An 18,504-nucleotide genomic window follows, 5' to 3' on the forward strand; every position below is an offset into this window, starting at 1 on the left:
ACTGGGGCTGAGTCCTGGCTTTGCTGTTTCTTTGCTAGACGCTGTACCCTTGGACCGGTTATTTAGCATCCCAGAGCCTCTGTTTCCTCATCTGAAAAAGGGAGATAATAACACCTACTCCCACAGGGGTGTTTTTTTGTTTTTTTGAGGTACGCAGGCCTCTCCCGTTGCAGAGCACAGGCTCTGGACGTGCAGGCTCAGCGGCCATGGCTCACGGGCCTAGCCACTCTGTGGCAAGTGGGATCTTCCCGGACCGGGGCACGAACCCGTGTCCCCTGAATTGGTAGGCGGACTCTCAACCACTGTGCCACCAGGGAAGCCCACGCCAGGGCTCTTGAAAGTAAGATAATACAAGTAAAGCATTTAACGTCGTGCTCTCATCATAAAAGTCCTCAATAAATGTTATATATTGGTTTTTAAAGCTGTAACTTGTGGGTACGTTACCTAGTCCGGGGAAGCTAGAGTTGGTTAAAACTTCCTGCTGCAGTTTGCTTGTTACTTCCTCTTAGGAAGCCTTCCCTGATGCCTGCAGGCTGGATAGTAGCGCCTCCTCTGTGATTCCCATGAAGCCCTGGATGTTCCTCTCTCTACTCAACCCATCGGATTATACTGAGGTTTATACATTCTACCGGACTGTCCACTCCTTGAGTGGAAAGAGCACGTTATAAAACTTTCAGTATTTAGCACACCGAAACCACACAGTAGCCATGGGCACCACTTCATGTGTTGAGTTGGGCAAACAGCGAAAGTTGACAGAGAAGATGATAGCGAGTGTGAAAAGAAGACCAGAGGGATCTCTGCTTATAGCTTAAGGTAAATCCCCAGCTTTTCTAGTCCTAGGAAATGCAGAACGTTTTCTCCGAGGTCTGAGTCCCAGCAGGATGTGGCTCACGTGTCTCTCTCAGGGAAGAGAGAAAGGCGCAGTGGAGGCTTGGGAACTGGGAGATGGCCTCAGCTCTGGAGGAAAGGGGGTGTCCCCTACCACTTTGTGGGGGACAAGTTGGGTGGAACGACTTACCCGGAGCTTCCTGCCAAAGATGGTAACTTTGCCTTTAATCTGTTCCTTTCTTAGGCGCCACTCGATGGAGTTCAGGCCATTCTCCATGGGCAGCGAGATGTTGCAGCGCCCGATGGTGGGGGTGATGGTGCCCGCTAGGACGTGGGGCTCGCTGTGGAAGCTGACGCCCATCCCGTTGGCGTACATCACCCGCAGGGTACCGTTGTTGCACAGCTGGTAGCTGTTCCGCACTTGATCTGGAGAAATGTAAGTGGGGGCGGGGAGAGGGAAATAAATTATCCACTGTGTTAGTCACGAGAGAACAGAACCCCTATTTTTATAGGTTTCCATGGTACTTTGCAGCTGTCAGTGTACGGCTGCCTTCAATTAGCACACACGCAATGTTAAGGTGAGTAGCAGAGATGCCACTGTTCCACAGAAAGAAAAACATTATTAATATGTGGCACTCCAGAAATAATTATGCTGGGACATTTTCCTTTTACTCACTGAAGAGTACATTTAAAGAAAGACGCCTCTTGCCTACACAATTCGTGTCAATCAAATCCCCGATCTTTCTTTAACATATATATTTTAGCTTAAATGGAACAAAATAAAGGAAAACTACTTTAAAAAATTCTTTTTCTCCTTTCGCCTACCATTGGTCAGCTCCACTGCAAAGATTCTTGAGAAAACAAAGAGAAAAAGCAACCTTCCCGCCCCTCATGCGTTTGCTGCTGACTCCACCATGATGCCATCTCCACTCCAGAGGAATCCGAAGAGCCTCAACTAGCGTGAGGGAGACCGAGCCAGTGGGTGCTGATAACGTGTATGTCTTCCCAAATGGAATCTACACTAGTCAATCAATCAGACTTCTGACCTTTTCCTTTATCGAAAAGTTCCAGGTAGGAAATGTGAGTCGGAGACTCCTTTAATAGATACAATGCTTTTACAATGCTTTCTGACTACTTGGGCAGAGAAGTCCAGCTGGCCTGGCCTCTGAGGCCCTGGCTTTTGGGGTAGTGTGCACCTGTCACGACTGCAGCCCTCGTGCAGAAAGACAAAATCTACATCATTAATCATCTGGCAGAGCAGAAATAGAGTCATGGAAACAGGCTCTGTCGGGGGATAAACAGTCCAGCAATGACACCATTTATCTAGCGCCAGGACACGTTTATCCTCGGCCAATGGGCTAGCCCACCGACGTTATATCTTCATTACCTGCACAATTCCCTTTTCTTGCCAGCCTGTGCACTTGTCCTGGACTGTACGTCATGTCGAACAGCAAGAGTAACCACGAGGTGGTCAGAAACCTTTGAGGTCTTGGCAAGAGACCGCTAAAGGGCTCTGTGACTGTAACAACCCACTCGTCACACAAACCCTTGGAAGAAAGGGAGGCTCAGAATGGGACCAAAAAACAGGTGGGCTCAAGAGACTAAAACCACCTTTGAGAAGGTAACTGTGTGTGTTGAGTGCTGCTGATGGAGAGGTGGGGGCAGAGTTAGTTTGCTAGGGACTAAAACAGCAAGCTGAGGGGTGGGAGGTCTCTGGAAGTCCTCCCAGGCTTGGTAACTCACACCTACCTCTGGCTGAGTCTGGGGGTGGTGGGAGGTGAGGGGCTTACCTTGCACCACTGTGTAGGAGGCCTCCACCGAAGACAGGTTGGTAATGACAGTGACATCGTCATCACGGTTGGAGTTCTCAATGTCAATGGTGATGGATTTCTCCATTTCCCGGTGTAGGCTGGTCACCACCCCCGTGGGGCGTGTCACATTGGTTAGGCGGCCCTCGTGGTCATAGCTGGAGAACAGACACACTGGTTAGAAACACAGTTCCTGCGACTGAAGGCTTTCCCAACACACAAGGGACAGACTCATGGTGCCAGAGAAAGAAACTGGCAGGTGGGGTGGCCAGATGGTGTAGCACGCTGAGGCTCCTCGTCACAATCATCAAAACTCCAGCCTTGGGGCTTCCCTGGTGGCGCAGTGGTTGAGAGTCCGCCTGCCGATGCAGGGGACACGGCTTCGTGCCCCGGTCCGGGAGGATCCCACATGCTGCGGAGCGGCTGGGCCCGTGAGCCATGGCCGCTGAGCCTGCACGGCCGGAGCCTGTGCTCCGCAACGGGAGAGGCCACAACAGTGAGAGGCCCGCGTACCGCAAAAAACCCAAAAAACAACACTCCAGGCTGCCCTGAGAAACGGGGATGCTTTTTTCTACTACTCACCGATACACCTGAAAACATACATTTCACCTTAGGCAGGGGGTACTTAACCAAGTTAGTTAGTTAGTGAGAACAGCAACTTTATGCTCTTTGATTTGTGTTCCACAAATCAAAGGACTGAATAACGAACAAATAAAATCTGAACAGACCAATTCCTAGTAAGGAGATTGAATCGGGAATCCAAAACCTCCCACCAAACAAACAAAAGTCCAGGCTCACTTGGCTTCACTGGTGAATTCTGCTAAACATTCAAAGAAGAGTTAGTTAGTTAATACCAATTCTTTTCAAACTCTTCCAAAAAATAAAGGGGAGGGGACACTCCAAAGTCATTTTACAAAGCCAGCAGTACCCTGATACCAAAACCAGCTAGGGACAGTGCAAGAAAAGACAGTTACAAGCCAATGTCTCTAAACAAAATGCAAGACTCCTCAACAAACAAAATATTAGCAAACCGAATTCAACAGTACATTAAAAGGCTCATACACCATAATTAAGTGGGATTTATTCTAGGGAATGCAAGGATGGTTCACATTGGCAAATCAATCAACGTGAAATACCACATTAACAAAATGAAGGAATAAACCGTATTATCATCTGAATAGATGCAGAAAAAAATTCAAGGACATGGGTATAGAGGGTAAAAAGCTGACAGTTTTTCCTCTAAGATCAGGAACAAGACAAAGGATGCCACTGTATTTAATACAGTACTGGAAGTCTTCTTATCCAGAGCAATTAGGCAAGGAAAAAAAGGCATCCAAATTAGAAAGGCAGAAGTTAAACTGTCATTATTTGTATATGACATCATATTACGTGGAGAAAACCCTAAAAACGTCACCCAAACATCTGTTGGAATAAATAAATTCAGTAAAAGCTGCAGGATACAAAATCAATATATAAAATCTGAATTGCATCAAGAAAAGCATAAAATGATACCTAGGAATAAAGTTAACCAAGGGGCAGAAGGCCTGCACACTGTTATAAGACACTGATGGAAGAACTCAAAGAATACAAATACATGAAAAGATACTCCATGCTCATGGATTGGAAGAATTAAACTGTCCATATTACTCAAAGCAATTCCCTATCAATCGAAATTCCAATGGCATTCTTCACAGAAATAGAACACTCCTAAAATTTGTATGGAAGCACAGATGATAGCCTACTAGCCAAAGTAATCAAGAAAGAACAAAGCCAGAGGCATCATGCTCCCTGATTTCATTTCGTGTGGCACTGGAATAAAAAACAGCCACACAGACCAATGGAACAGAATCGAGAGCCCAGGAATAACCCCACACATACATGGTCAATTAGCTTATGACAAAGGAGCCTAGAATATACAATGAGGAAAAGAACAGTCTCTTCAAAAAGTGGTGTTGGGAAAACTGGCCAGCCGCATGGAAAAGAATGAAACGCTATCTTATGCCACTCACAAAACACCACTCACAAAATTAACCCAAAGGGATTATAAACTTGACTGTAAGACCTGAAACCATAAAACTCCTAGAAGTAAATATAGGCGGTAAGCTCTGTGACATTAGTGTTCGTGATTTTTTTTTTTTCATTTAACACAAAAGCAAAGGCAATAAAAGCACAAACCAACAAGTGGGATTATATCAAACTAAAAAGCTTTTGCCCAGCAAAGAAAATCATCCACAAAATAAGGCACTATACGGGCTTCCCTGGTGGCGCAGTGGTTGAGAGTCCGCCTGCCGATGAAGGGGACACGGGTTCGTGCCCCGGTCCGGGAAGATCCCACATGCCGCGGAGCGGCTGGGCCCGTGAGCCATGGCCGCTGAGCCTGCGCATCCGGAGCCTGTGCTCTGCAGCGGGAGAGGCCACAACAGTGAGGGGCCCATGTACCGCAAAAAAAAAAATAATAATAAGGCACTATACTGAATGAGAGAAAGTATTTGCAAATCACCTATCTGATAAGGGAAGAATATCCAAAATATATAAAGAATTCATACAACTCAATAGTAAAAAACGCAAATAATTTGATTGTAAAATAAGCAGAGGATCTGTAGAGACATTTTCCCAAAGAAGACACACAGATGGCCAACAGGTACATAAAAAGATGCTCCTCGTCGCGAATTACTAGAGAAATGCAAATCAAAACTCCAATGGGGTGCCACCTCACACCGGTCAGAACGGCCATCATTAAAAAGTCTACAAGTAAGAAATGCTGGAGAGGGTGGAGAAAAGGGAACCCTCCTACACTGTTGGTGGGAATGCAAATTGATACAGCCGCTATGGAAAACAGTATGGAGGTTCCTCAAAAAACTAAAAATAGAGTTGCCATATCTAAAAATAGAGTTACCCTATGATCCAGCAATCCCACTCCTGGACGTACAGCCGGACAAAACTATACATGCACTCCTATGTTCAAAACAGCACTATTCACAATAGCCAAGACACGGAAGCAACCTAAGTGGCCATCGACAGAGATATGGATAAAGAAGATGTGGTACATATATACAGTGGAATACTAATCGGCCATAAAATAAAGAAATGAAATAGCAACACGGATGGAACTAGAGATTATCATACTAAGTGAAGTAAGCCAGAAAGACCACATGATATCACTTATATGTGGAATCTAAAATATGACATAAATGGACCTATCCATGAAACAGAAACAGACTCGTAGACCTAGAGAACAAACTTGTGGTTGCCAAGGGGAAGGTTGGGTGGGGGATGGATTGGGAGTTCGGGATTAGCAGATGCAAACTGTTATATATTAGAATGGATAAACAACAAGGTCCTACTGTACAGCACAGGGAACTATATTCAATATCCTCTGATAAACCATAATGGAAAAAAATATATATATATGTATGTAAAACTGAATCACTTTGCTGTACAGCAGAAATTAACACAACGTTGTAAATCACCTAGACGTCAATAAAATAAATTTTAAAAGGTACAGATTTTCAGTTTTAAAATAAATAAGTGGGCTTCCCTGGTGGCGCAGTGGTTGAGAGTCTGCCTGCCGATGCAGGGGACACGGCTTCGTGCCCCGGTCCGGGAGGATCCCACGTGCCACGGAGCGGCTGGGCCCGTGAGCCATGGCCGCTGAGCCTGCGCGTCCGGAGCCTGCGCACCGCAATGGGAGAGGCCACAACAGTGAGAGGCCCGCGTACCGCAAAAAAATAAATAAGTCACGGGGATCTAATATACAGCATGATAACTGTAGTTAATAATACTGTATTACCTATCTGAAAGTTGCTAAGAGAGTGGAACCTGAAAGTTCTCATCACAAGTAAGACATTTTTTGTAACTATATGGTGACAGACGTTAACTAGACCTACTGTGGTGATCATTTCGCAATATATACGAATGCTAAATCATTATGTTGTACCCCTGAAACTAATATAATGTTATATGTTAATTTTACCTCAGTAAATAAGAAAATTAAACAATGCTACATGTATTGATATAGGGTGCTTAGTGTCCCCAACTCTTGCTGCCAAGCAGGGACAATGTGAGAAGTGTATTCTGGGAGCCCCAGGCAGTGATTTAATTCCAATCTACTGTATTACCTGGACACCTACGACGTGTAGATTGCTGCGCTTCATTGTGAGATAAACAGTAGGAACTGGAGAGTCTACTTTTGGGGAAGAGCAGGTTGGGGTTGAGGCCAGACTCTCAGGGGCCAGAGGGAGAAAATAGGTCTTCTGTAACTTTCAAGGGAGATTCCACTTCCGACACCCATGGAGTGAGTATCTCCAGATTCAGGTCTCTTTGCAAATAAGTCTGCACATCCTGGCAAGGAGTTATGAGTTCCAGTAATGGGACCTCACGGCGACCCAGTGGAACCAGTCCTGCCTTGACTCATGTGGGGCTGGAGGCTGCGTCTGACTCATTTCTTCAACGTCTATTCACTGACTTCCTACTATGTGTCAGGCACCGTTCAAGGCTCTGAGGATGCGGCTAAGAACAAAATGGATGAAAATCCTTGCCATCATGATGTGTGCAAGCTAGATGGAGAGAGTCAAAATAAACTGAAGTCTAAACTATAGTGTATGTCACACACTATGGCTACTACGTATAAAAGAGAACTAATGAGAACCTACTTTACAGCACAGGGAACTCTACTCAGTGCTCTGTGGTGACCTAAATGGGAAGGAAATCCAATAAAAGAGGGAATATATGTACACGTATAGCTGATTCACTTTGCTGTACAGTAGAAACTAGCACAACGTTGTAAAGCAACTATACTCCAATAAAAATTAATACAAATATATAGAGTATGTCAGATGGTGACAAGTGGAAAGGATTAAAATCAAGGCGGGAGAAGAGAGAGAGCACGTGTAGTGGTGGTTGTAATTTTAAGTACAGTCCTGTGACTGTCAGGAATACAGGCCACTCTCGCCCAGTCCGAGAACTTAGCAGACACCACAGAACCTCCAGAAGGCATTCCCATGTCTGCTCCATTCCTGCCGAGCTCTCCGTGAGGCACTTCCCGACACAAAGAACAGGTGGGAGAAAGGTAATAGTTAAAGGGACCCACTCCAGGCTCCTTGAATTGCAGTGCCTGCTTATTCTAGGAAGTAACTCTTGAACCCTACTCCATGGAAAGGCAACTTCCATCCCTCCCTCCGTCCCTCTGATCCGATATTCACTCCTTCCCCAGTTGCTTGGTTGGGAGGAGTTGCTCAGGACTGGAATAGCCCTTTACAGTTTCTCTCTTCTGGAGGGCCTGTCCTTGAGGGTGACGTGTTTTCTGTTCCTCTGGGCCCCAGGTTTACTAAGGCAGGCTCTGCCCTGGCAGGGGCTGGGGGCGGGGCAGAAGTACGGGGGCATGGGGAGAGAGCGGGATAAATTCAAAGTGGAGTAGTAAGGGAAGACCAAACGTGAAGACTGCATTCTTCAATTCTGCTTCTCCAAAATGAATCTCCACCTACCTGACTCCTGTATCCACTATGCAATTGGTTGTTTGGAATCTGAGGGGGTGGGATGGAGACGGAGGTGTGATAAATCAACTGCTTCTCTCAATGCCATTAGCATCTACCCTTCGTCGAATTTCTATATGCCAGGTGCTTTGCTAATTTCTAGAAGTATCAATATATCATCTCAGTGAATTATCACAGTGCCCCTATACGGTTTGCATTATTATCCCCACTTGACAGATGTACGGACATTGAGGCTCAGAGAGGTTAAGTAACTTGTCCAAAGTCAATAAGTAAGTATATGGCATTCATGTCCTTGTCTTCCTGACCCCAAGATCCGGGAGCTTTCTGGTATACTGTGCTGTCTTCTGGGGAAGGCTGTGAAAACCTGTGTTCTCTCAGAGATATACCCACCAGGCTACGTCTTCTCTCAGGACCCAGTGGCCTACATCGGGGGAAAGTTAAATTCCAAGGCTGGGGCTTCCTGGAACTTTCTGAAACCGACTGACCATCGAATAGGGCCAGGATAATTCAATAGTGTTATTTTCCCTCACCTTTCTCTCCCGCTCCCAGAGTCAAGGAGGAATTTGTCTTTAGGGGTTGTACCTTCCCCCAACTTTTGGGACAGGTGAGTTCCCTTCTGGGATCCAAAGGAAGGCAGGAGTTCCCAATTCTACTCACAGCCCCGCTTCAGGACACTGGTGTGTGACGCCAAGAAGGCGAGACTTGGAGATCTGGAGTTGAGTCGTGCTGCACCACTGACTCTCTCTGTGGCCTTAGGGGCGGGGTGACGGGGGTGGTGGTGGCTTCACGTCTCTGAGCCTCAATTTCTTTATCCATAAAATGAGGATAATCACACCTGTACTTAGAAGGTCGTTGTGATGGGTGGGCGGACGAAAGGCTTCTCTACCTATAAAGCACTATGAAGAAGGCAGGTGTTCTTACAAGCACTCACTGAAGGACAGATTGTTTTCTAAGAGCCTCAAGGCCTCTGTGTGGTTTTGTTCATCACTCTGTTAACTCCTTTCTCTAAAGTTTTCGCTAAGGCTACTGCGGTCCCCACGGGAAGTAGAGTCTGTCTCTGATTTTTTTTTTTTTTTTTTTTTGCGGTACGCGGGCCTCTCACTGCTGTGGCCTCTCCCTTTGCGGAGCACAGGCTCCGGACGCGCAGGCTCAGCGGCCATGGCTCACGGGCCCAGCCGCTCCGCGGCACGTGGGATCTTCCCGGACCGGGGCACGAACTCGCGTCCCCTGCATCGGCAGGCGGACTCTCAACCACTGCGCCACCAGGGAAGCCCTGTCTCTGATTTTTAAACGACCAACTTGCTGACCAGGTGTAAAACATACCACAAAACGGAAAGAAATTACCATCTTGTTTAGGAGGCCAAGAAAGCCAGACGCATTGAACCCCTACAACGGAGAACGTATGATCATTTACCAACTCAACAGTATGGAAAGAAAAGCAGCTCTTCATATCGAGAGAAAAAAATTATGCTTCCGTGTAACTTCTGAACGAACATTAGAAAAAGAAACAAACCAAAAAAACCTTAACCTTGCTTTCATTCAGCTAGGGGCCCCTTCTGGAAAATACTCTCCCAGTTAGAGTTCCTGTCTCAGGATGCCCCTCAGTCTGGATGAACTTTGTTACTACAGCTTCTTAAGTCAGGCCTACTTCAGACTGGCCTCCTGAGGGTGACACCAATTCTCTCTGAAGTGCACTGGGTCTTCGGGTGCAACTTCCAGAAGAGAAGATGAGAATCTAGGAGGCGTTTGGGTTAAAGTGTAGCTTTAGCCTAACGTGGTGTGAGAGCTAAAGGTGGCACTTAGATGGCGCCTTCAGGGACAGAGTCACTGGCTGATAAAGTGTGATCAAGTCCCAGCGTCTGGAGGATATCAGGGTGCTTCAGAAGTCTGAGAAAGACAGCTTGGCCCAAAGAAGCAAGGAGAGCAAGGGCAAGCAATTCTGCAGTGCAGCCGATCTCCAGGAGGTGGCAACAGCCTCCTTTACATGCTCCCAAACCCTCTGGAATGCAAACAGGAAGTGCACATCCCTGAAAGTAAAACTGATCCACAATGAGGTCTTCTGTTCTCTCCCCGTCCCTCTTTCCTTCTGTGACAACACCTTGCCAACTCACTAAACTCTCAGCTGGCAGCAACACCTAGACCGAAAGCGAGCAACGACTCCAAATATATAGTGGTTAGCCAGATCCTTCACCATCAAGGAGAGCCAGATACTTATAAATTCCATCCCCGTCTCAGCCAGCGAATCATGCCTTCGCAATTTCCTCCCACCAGCGTGCCACTGGTTAATACCTGCAGCAGCAGGCAACTGGACCAAGAACCGCCTGCAGGCGCGAGGGAAAAGAGCTTTTTGGTAAAACAAACAGCGGGACTATCAAGTATGAGATAATTGGTAGGGGAAATATGCCCAGCTCTCACATCTTTTAATATACCTAGCACTTTATCGGTATTGATCTGCTTCTGCTAAAGAGGAAATTCAGAGTTTATCTACCTGTCTGTGCAATCAAGTGTGTTGCTGGACCTATCGGCAAATGACAGGAGCCCCACCAGGATCTTGCCTTTTAGTTTCTCATTTCCGCACCCATGGCAAACATGAATAATCAGCAAAGTTAATCAACGCTTGATGTCTCAGGCGCCGTGCGTGTCCAATATCCTGAAATTGGAATGGCAAGCAGGCAACAGGCATTCCCAACTCTTGCAGGGAGGACGTTCAATACCAGACACCCAATAGTGCAAAGCATTTAGGAGTCAGGGGACAGGAATATCCTGGGGCATTGAAGTTAGGAAGACAACACGAGTAAACGATTCTAAAAGCTACACGGACGGCCAGTCCTGATGCCGGCGAGGGTAGGGTGAGTACTGTTAGGAACTACTTTAAAAACCTACTTACTCATAGAAAGTTGTCCATCCGGTTTCATCACTCTTGGTGGCTAGGAGGCCAGTGTTCCCATCATAGGTCATGAGGCCAAGCTCCAAGTTCTGCGTGGACACGACTTTGAGACCTCCATTGGTGCCCACTGTGAGAGTGATGATCTGGTTGTCAGGCATGAGCAGGTGGCGGGGCATGCCACTGCTGTCCCGACGGATCTTCAGGGAATTTCCATTATTGTCAATCAACTCAGTGACATCATTGTCAACACTATACGTGAAATTGTACAAGTACTCCCCTGTCACCAGGCTCACAGTGTACTGGTGGATGCCATCGGCGTTGAAGACGTACAACTCCTGTTCTCCGGGGGATGCAGCCTCATACTGGTTGAAAGCATTCAGAACGGGCTTGTTCTTGCTGACCGCCCTGATCCGAATATTTCCAAGGTCTGCGACGTAGATGGTACCATCGGGAGCGACAGCTAAGGATGATGGGGAATTCAAGATGGCATCAGTCGCATAGGCATCATCTCCTGCGTAGCAGTTGCAATTGACATCGTTTTTGCAGTCACAGTCGGAGGCTGCCCCCGCTAAAAGGCAGATCTCCCCATTGGTTGTTACCTGGCGTAGACGGTTAATCTTCTTCTCGTCTGTCTCGGTGATATAGAGGACCCCAGTGTGAGAGAGGGCAATGGCACTGGCTGACTCCAGAGCAGAGTGAATGGCTAGTTTGCTGAGCGAGTAGTCAATGCCAGGAACCTGGCAGTGCATGGGGCGTCCCGCAATGATGCTGACTTGGTGGTTCTCGGTGATGCGAAGGATGACGTTGTTCTCTAGAACATACAGGGAGTTGTCCATGGGGTTGATGGCAAGGTCTGTTGGCCATTCCAGGCGAACCTGTGGATGATACGGCACCAAACTCAAGAACAGCCTCTAACGTGCTCAGTTGTTTAACTGTGCAGGGCACTTCTACTGATTTTATGCAACTGGGAGAAAAGGCTTACTTTTTTTTTTTTTTTTTACTAACACACTGTACGAGACGCGCCCATCACGGAACCAATGGCTCATTGCCCATGCTGGGTGTACACGATAGCGAAGAAGTAACTTGGAACAGACATCTCCTGCTCTATCACTTGCTGTGGCTAGAGTAGGTCAGGGCTAGAGTAGGTCACCAGTTCTACCCATGATGCTCTTGACAGCCCCAGGTAATTGGACCAGGGTCAGAGTCATCACATACAGTTAGGTGGTTCACAGCACAGAGGGCTAGTGTGATGCAGCCCATACTCTGCTCGCCAAGCTGTGGCCCTGAGGAGGCTAGGTTCATTTAGCATCTTTATCCGATTCAGGACAAGGAGCCACGCGGTTTAGAAGGTGTCCCTGACCCAAGGCCAGCCAATGCACAGGCTGGCCAGCGAACTACAACCTGAGTGTTTGCTTGAAAAAGTGTACTGGACCAAACACATCCCTTCTCTGCAGAATCTGAAATGAAAACCTCAGTAACTAGTGGTCAGTTAGTTGAGGAACTTGAGCTGAAATTAATGAAGTTGACCGAGGGTGGAAAAGGCCCTTTTGGAAGAGTAAACATAGACTCCAGGTTGTTTGAAGACCCTTATATTCAAGTCCCGTTTCTGTAAATCAGCTATACTCCAATAAAAATTTAAGAAAAGAAGTATAAAGTCCCGTTTCTCCTGTGGTACATTCGAGTGAGCCTCTGTTCTCTGCCAACAGGTAAGAACCTGGACTAAAAGACTATCACTTGGGGGAACATCGCAGAGGGATGTGCTTTAGTTACTACGCGCAAAGTAAAGGTTTATCTAGTGAGGATGCGAACATTTCAGATTAACAGGGAAGTTCTGATTGACACGTAATACGTACGGTACATTCTCAAACCTGCAATAACGATGAAGAAGGAAGGTAATTACACAGTAACTCCTACCCTATAATCTGCCAAGGCTCGAGTGTGTCACCAGCTCCACTCTTCTGGGCAGAATTTCCCTCTCCCATTCTCTTTTTCTACTTTTCTCTCATTTCTGTCTGACATGTCCCGTTCCATCCTGCCGTCTAGCTCACCTGAAGCCTTCTGCAAACAAACCTGGGATCTGTACCTGTATCACCTCCTCCCCCTCCACTTCTGACCCAAACAGGCCCCAGGTGAGAACTTCAGGCCCAGAACCATAGTGATGAGAAATGAGAGAGAGAGACAGAGAGACAGAGAGACAGAGAGAGAGAGAGACCCACCTGGGCCACGTCCATGCTGGAGTCACAGCTCAGTGGCCGGACAGCAGTGAGGTCATTGGAACCCAGCAAGGTGGAGATGATTCCATTCTGGTCAACCTTGCGGATCATGGTGGCGTCGACAAAGTACATGAGCCCGTTCTTGTCAACTGCAATACCTGAGCAAGACAAACAGTGGGAGTGCGTCTCTTGGCAAAGAGCAGGGCTGGCAGGATGGGGCTGGGGGGTAGGGATGCCCTACCGGGGAATTCCCTTCTTGGAGTAGGGACCTGACTGGAGTAGCACACTGAGAGCTGTGGCTCTCAATCTTTTAAGGTGATGCCCTTTCTCAGGGGCACTGTGCCAGATCTGCCTAATTCCTGGGGCGCTGCCTGTTTCACCACGCAGCCAAAGAACGAACCTTGGGCTGCAAATGAACTAAGGCTGCAGATGAAGGAATGGGGAGATCATTTTGCATCTGCTCTTTTTAGAAAAGATGTTATTTCCCAAGTTCACTGCTTAAAAAATTATTGGTAGTAAATTACTTGAATACCCTTCGCAACTGACTGCAACAATGAGGCTGGGAAACAGCGACCCTTGCAGTCACAAACTCCTAAGTCAACATGTACCCTCCAGGAAGTGTTCCCAATGAAGCCTTGACTCCGTCGATACTCTGGGGGGAATGCTGGTCTTAGCACTCCCTTGGTAAGAGGCAGACAGCAGCTTCTATTTCTTTTGCATTTTCACCCCAGTGCGCAAGCCCAAGGCTCCCCATCCTTATTTCATGCTGCTGTGTGCTTTCAGCATAGCTAAAAATGCTAACAAGAATTGGACCTCCAAATGACGGGTCCTTAACCTTCTTTTTTCTTCTTTTTTTTTTTTTTTAACATGCCCTTAACCTTCAGTTAGTCCTTTTCAAACAGAGATCCGTCAGGGCCAAGAACTGCACCCCCCCACCCCGCCCCCAAATCCAGGCCCTTGGAAATGATACCCGTTCTTAATTGCTACCATTATGGGGCATTTGCAAAATGTCAGGTACCGTGCTTTTGACTTTAGATACACTATTATCTAACAGAACAGCTGCGGAGTGGTTGGAGGCCCTCCTACCGGGCTCTCTTCTGTCTGCAGCCCACACAGCTGGCACTCTGGCTCGCGGAGCGAACACTTCCTTCTGACTCTCTGTGACTGGCGGCAGCCAGCAATCTCCAGGAGCAATCCACCCCACTTTCCATTTGTAAACTAAAGACATTTGCGGGTGATGAAGTGTACCTCAAATAAATAAATCCGGTTTCTTTAAGAAACATTCACCCCCACACCAAAGCCATCTAGCCGAGTTAAATTATTCTAGGGGAAGCTGTGTTTGGGACGGCCTGGGCTTAGCTCAGTTCCAACAGGGAGGGAGCCACGCGTGTGGCAAGCTCTCTTTGGGGAAGGGCTTTCTTCCTCTGCAGACTCTACCTCGAGGGCTCATCAGGGTGGCATCCACAGCCTTGCCTCCATCCCCGCAGCGGGCTTCGTCGAAGGGCAAGCATTGCTCTCCCGTCCCTGCCACGACTTCTGAATTCCCAGCCAGGTCTTTAGCTCCGCTCAGAGACTTGACTCGGTAGATTCGCCGACTGTTGGTATCAGACACGTAGAGAGAGCCGGACACGGGGTCCACCGCCAGATAGTACTTGTGTGCTGGGTTGTTGCTTTAGGAGAAGAAGCACAGAGAGGAATGAGACGGGGCTATGCAGCTGGCCTCCTGGATCAAAGAGATGACAGAAATCCCAGCAAGACTCTACCCACCTCCGCTGTCTTTCCACTTTAGTGAACTGGAAAGAATCTAACGTAATACGTTAGTGTTCTAACATATCATGGCTCTTAGCTGCTTCTAATTGGACTTAAGCTCCTCACGCTACCAGAGAATTCATCGCTTCCCTTCATGCTAGAATACCATTGCTTCATTTAGCCGTTGCGAGAGATCTCACTCTGATACTGCTTTTGTGTTCGTGTTTTGTGGGTGCCAGCCTCCTTTCTTTACCCCGTGGGTTTACTATGTTCGCAAGGGGGGCTGAGGAACACTTCCACGGGACGACGTCCTCTTCTTAATCTATGCTTCCTCAGTGCCTCCAAAGTACTAGATCATGAATACTGGGGCAACCTGGCGTTTTCCTAACTTTGTGATGGGCGGCTCCCCAGAGCCATCCCCAGTCCTCAGCCTCAGATCTTCTCTACTGTTCCTCGGTGTGGATATGAACAAAGTTGGTATCTTGTGTGATGACATGTGATATCTTGCCGATATCACGTCCAGAATCTGAATGGTAAAGGAAGGAGATGTAGTTTTCAAATCTTGGGTAACAGCGAGGTCACAGGCATGGCCCGGGATCTGCCAGGACCCTAAGACACACTAGGAGAGAGATCCCTCAGGGTGGGGGAAATGAATGAGGAGAGAAAGAAGCCTCAGAGACCTGGATCTCTTTCTCTGCCGTGCGTCCAGCTGTCCTATGTGTTGCTGACGAGGACAGGGTAAGATCTGCAAACTTGGCACAGGAAACTCTAAACTCAACTTGGACCCAGATGGCGAACCTAGGGAAGTCTTTTGGCCACGATGGGTCCTAGATTCCTTACTGGGGTAATAAAGTAGTCAAATCAGAGCATCACTCACGACCCTTTGGGCTCAAACCCTACACTTTCATCCCTCTGCACTGTCTGTCCCTGGCTGGAGGCTGAGACCAGAATGGGTACTCGTGCTATTCCCACACTGGTGATTAGCATCACTGCCCCTAGGATGCAAGCAGCAGACGCCTCTCTGTCCTAGTGTGGGAGACTAGGTTTTGGCGCCACATGCCTAAAATGAGCCCAGGTCTTTTCTTTTTTCCTTTTTTCAGTTATTTTTCAACTGTAGTTTGGAATTATGGGAAGAGAGGAGCTGGGAAAGGTGAAGGGAAGGTGAGGGCGATGGTAGTGTTGGATACATCTGTCCTGTAGACAGTAGCTGGTCAATTACTAATGAAAACACCACCATGTGGGTTCTTGCCTGAGTTAAGGAAGAAAAGAACAAGGAAGCCATTTTTAGGAACAGTTTGTGCGTGGAGACCGTCTTTCATTCCAGCCTCTCCTCAGGTCGCTATGAAGGCATATCAACGAGAATCAAGGTCTTTCTAAAATTCCAGCCTAGATAACAGGTCTGGGAGAGTAAGCTACCTGGGTTCCTTTCCTTCCTTCCTTCCTTCTTTTTTCGCCTACTAAGTCTTGAGAGACTATCCATACATGCAAAACAAATTAGGTCAGAAAGGGAAAAAATTCATGCCATTTTCTAATTAGACGCTGTGCTCTGTCACTGACCACACAGGAGCTGGTACCATCATCCGAAGAATCAGGGCACTGCACACCTGTGCCTGTCTGTGAGCAAGATAATTCATTCTGGGCTTTCTAGGGAGCCCAATTCAAGGAGGCTTTTCAAAATCTCCGGCAGAAGAGCAGCCAGTTGAGGGGGTGGGGTCAGTTCTTGCCGGGAGCCCATTCTTCCCAGGGTCTCATAACTCATTTCAATCAACATTCTTGCAGAGGAGCTCAGGGAGATGGATGGCCATGCTTTCACACTGGGGCTATGGCAAAGGTCAGATGGAGTGTGGAAGTTTGAAGTGGGTGTCCTTCCGGGGCATTGCTGCCTTTGAAAACATCTGGCCCAATGGGGGTGTCTAAAACCAGCCAATTTGGGCGTGCCTGAGATGGAGGAGGCAGAGGACTCCTACGCGAGGCTTTTGCACTGACTTTGATGATCTTGTACGGCTTTATTCTTTGTCTAATTTTGACCCAACATCACGCAGGAGCCTCTGCCAACTTCATTTCAAGGAGGGAAGAGGATTCCCTTGAGTATTAAAATACATTGCTTTGTTTTTTCTTCCTCTTCCAAATAAAAAGAAGGTCACTTTTCTTCTCTTTTAGTGCAACCTGGAGTTTTCCTAACGTTGTAACAGGAAGCTCCCCAGAGCAACATGCACATATATGTGAATTGGACCAATACAGTTTAGGCGATAATCTCAGAGCATGACAAAGCCTACTTAGACAAAAAGTACTCGGTTCACACCCTTCATAATACTTAAAAGTGACTGAATTCCATGGCAATTTCCAATGCATCTGACTGTTGGATTCATTCTGACCAGCAGATTGGCAATTAACTTGTTTTTCTTTTTTCTTTTTTAAAGTGACCATATATCCAGGGGGAAAAAAAAATCATTAAGGAGTTTGAAAATGAGTTTTTGACCCGTTTCCAGTTCATTAAAGCTTTTGTGAACCCAGTCCAGCATTTACAAAAGCTAGAAGTTTGCCTCAAATGTTTAGCCCAATTATGGACCGCACTGAGTAGTCGGGATGAAAGTTTGCTGAGGGTTCATTACCTTGCACTTGCATCTTCCGGAAATTCTAATTACTGTCAGCTTATTTGGTTCCTTTTTGACTGAATTTCATAATTGCTAAAGCTTATCATATCCACAACGCACAATCAGCACATAAAAAGTTACTATGTTTGGTACATAAAAATATACAACATGACACAAGAAAGCACAAAACAAAAAGCAAACACAAGGTAGCAAACGAACCATATCGAATTATACGGGAAAGACTTCTTCATCTTACCTATGTTTAAACTCTTTATTTCTTTAGAGAAAGAAAACAGAAGGAAAAAGAACAAACAGTTAGCGGAAGAACTGATGATAAAGCAAACATAACATTTTCGTTTCTTATATAATGGGCCCCCCCCAAAAGGCACTCTCTTTCTTTTTTTTTCCCTTCTAGCTGACGGCTCCCAGCACAATTATCTGGGAAGCTCCTCTGATCTTGGATTCCTCCCGGCCATTGGAGAATCTAGACAAGAAAGCTTGAATTCTCTGACCAGCAATGTGGCGTCACGTGACACAGGTGGCAACAGGTGAAACAGGCTAATGAAGGGATGGCACACAGGTTACCTCTTGAGTGCCAACACCTATCGATTGGTAATGGCTGCTGGGAGGGCGGGAGTGGGAGGATTCTGAAGCCAAATTCAAGCTCAGCCGTCAAGAGTGCTGGGACGCCTTTGGAACATCCGCCTTGGGTGTGGTGACGCCTGTACCACCTACTTGCCACTGGTGCATTACAGAGTCTGTCCCACCCGAGAGAGAGAGCGGCCCTGCCCACAGCCAATTGCATTTGCCAAACACCCTGTTGAACCCTGAGAGTCTCAACCATTTCCTCGCTCTGCTCCTGGCCCCCTCCCCTCCCCTCCCCATCTCCCTCGCACGCGTGGGCCCCCAAGTATGCATTCTTTCTTACAGATA

The 18,504-nt window shown here is 47.2% G+C and overlaps 1 protein-coding gene across 13 annotated transcripts in view; it reads right to left on the reverse strand.

Moving 5' to 3' along the window:
- Positions 1–18,504, reverse strand: part of TENM2 (teneurin transmembrane protein 2) — a 713,065-nt gene that overhangs the window by 49,378 nt on the left and 645,183 nt on the right. For 10 of the 13 annotated variants that reach the window (XM_033432114.2, XM_033432112.2, XM_049707222.1 and 7 more), the window contains 6 exons: positions 17,828–17,848; positions 14,666–14,898; positions 13,232–13,386; positions 11,016–11,890; positions 2,619–2,794; positions 1,019–1,254 (listed from right to left, as the gene is read on the reverse strand). In XM_033432114.2, the coding sequence (XP_033288005.1) occupies positions 1,019–1,254; positions 2,619–2,794; positions 11,016–11,890; positions 13,232–13,386; positions 14,666–14,898; positions 17,828–17,848 (1,696 nt within the window). The remainder of the gene's footprint in view (positions 1–1,018; positions 1,255–2,618; positions 2,795–11,015; positions 11,891–13,231; positions 13,387–14,665; positions 14,899–17,827; positions 17,849–18,504) is intronic. The other 3 variants (XM_033432113.2, XM_049707221.1, XM_049707217.1) reach the window with 1 other exon arrangement.

Source organism: Orcinus orca, chromosome 3, assembly GCF_937001465.1.
Source record: "Orcinus orca chromosome 3, mOrcOrc1.1, whole genome shotgun sequence".
Taxonomy (NCBI): Eukaryota; Metazoa; Chordata; class Mammalia; order Artiodactyla; family Delphinidae; genus Orcinus; species Orcinus orca.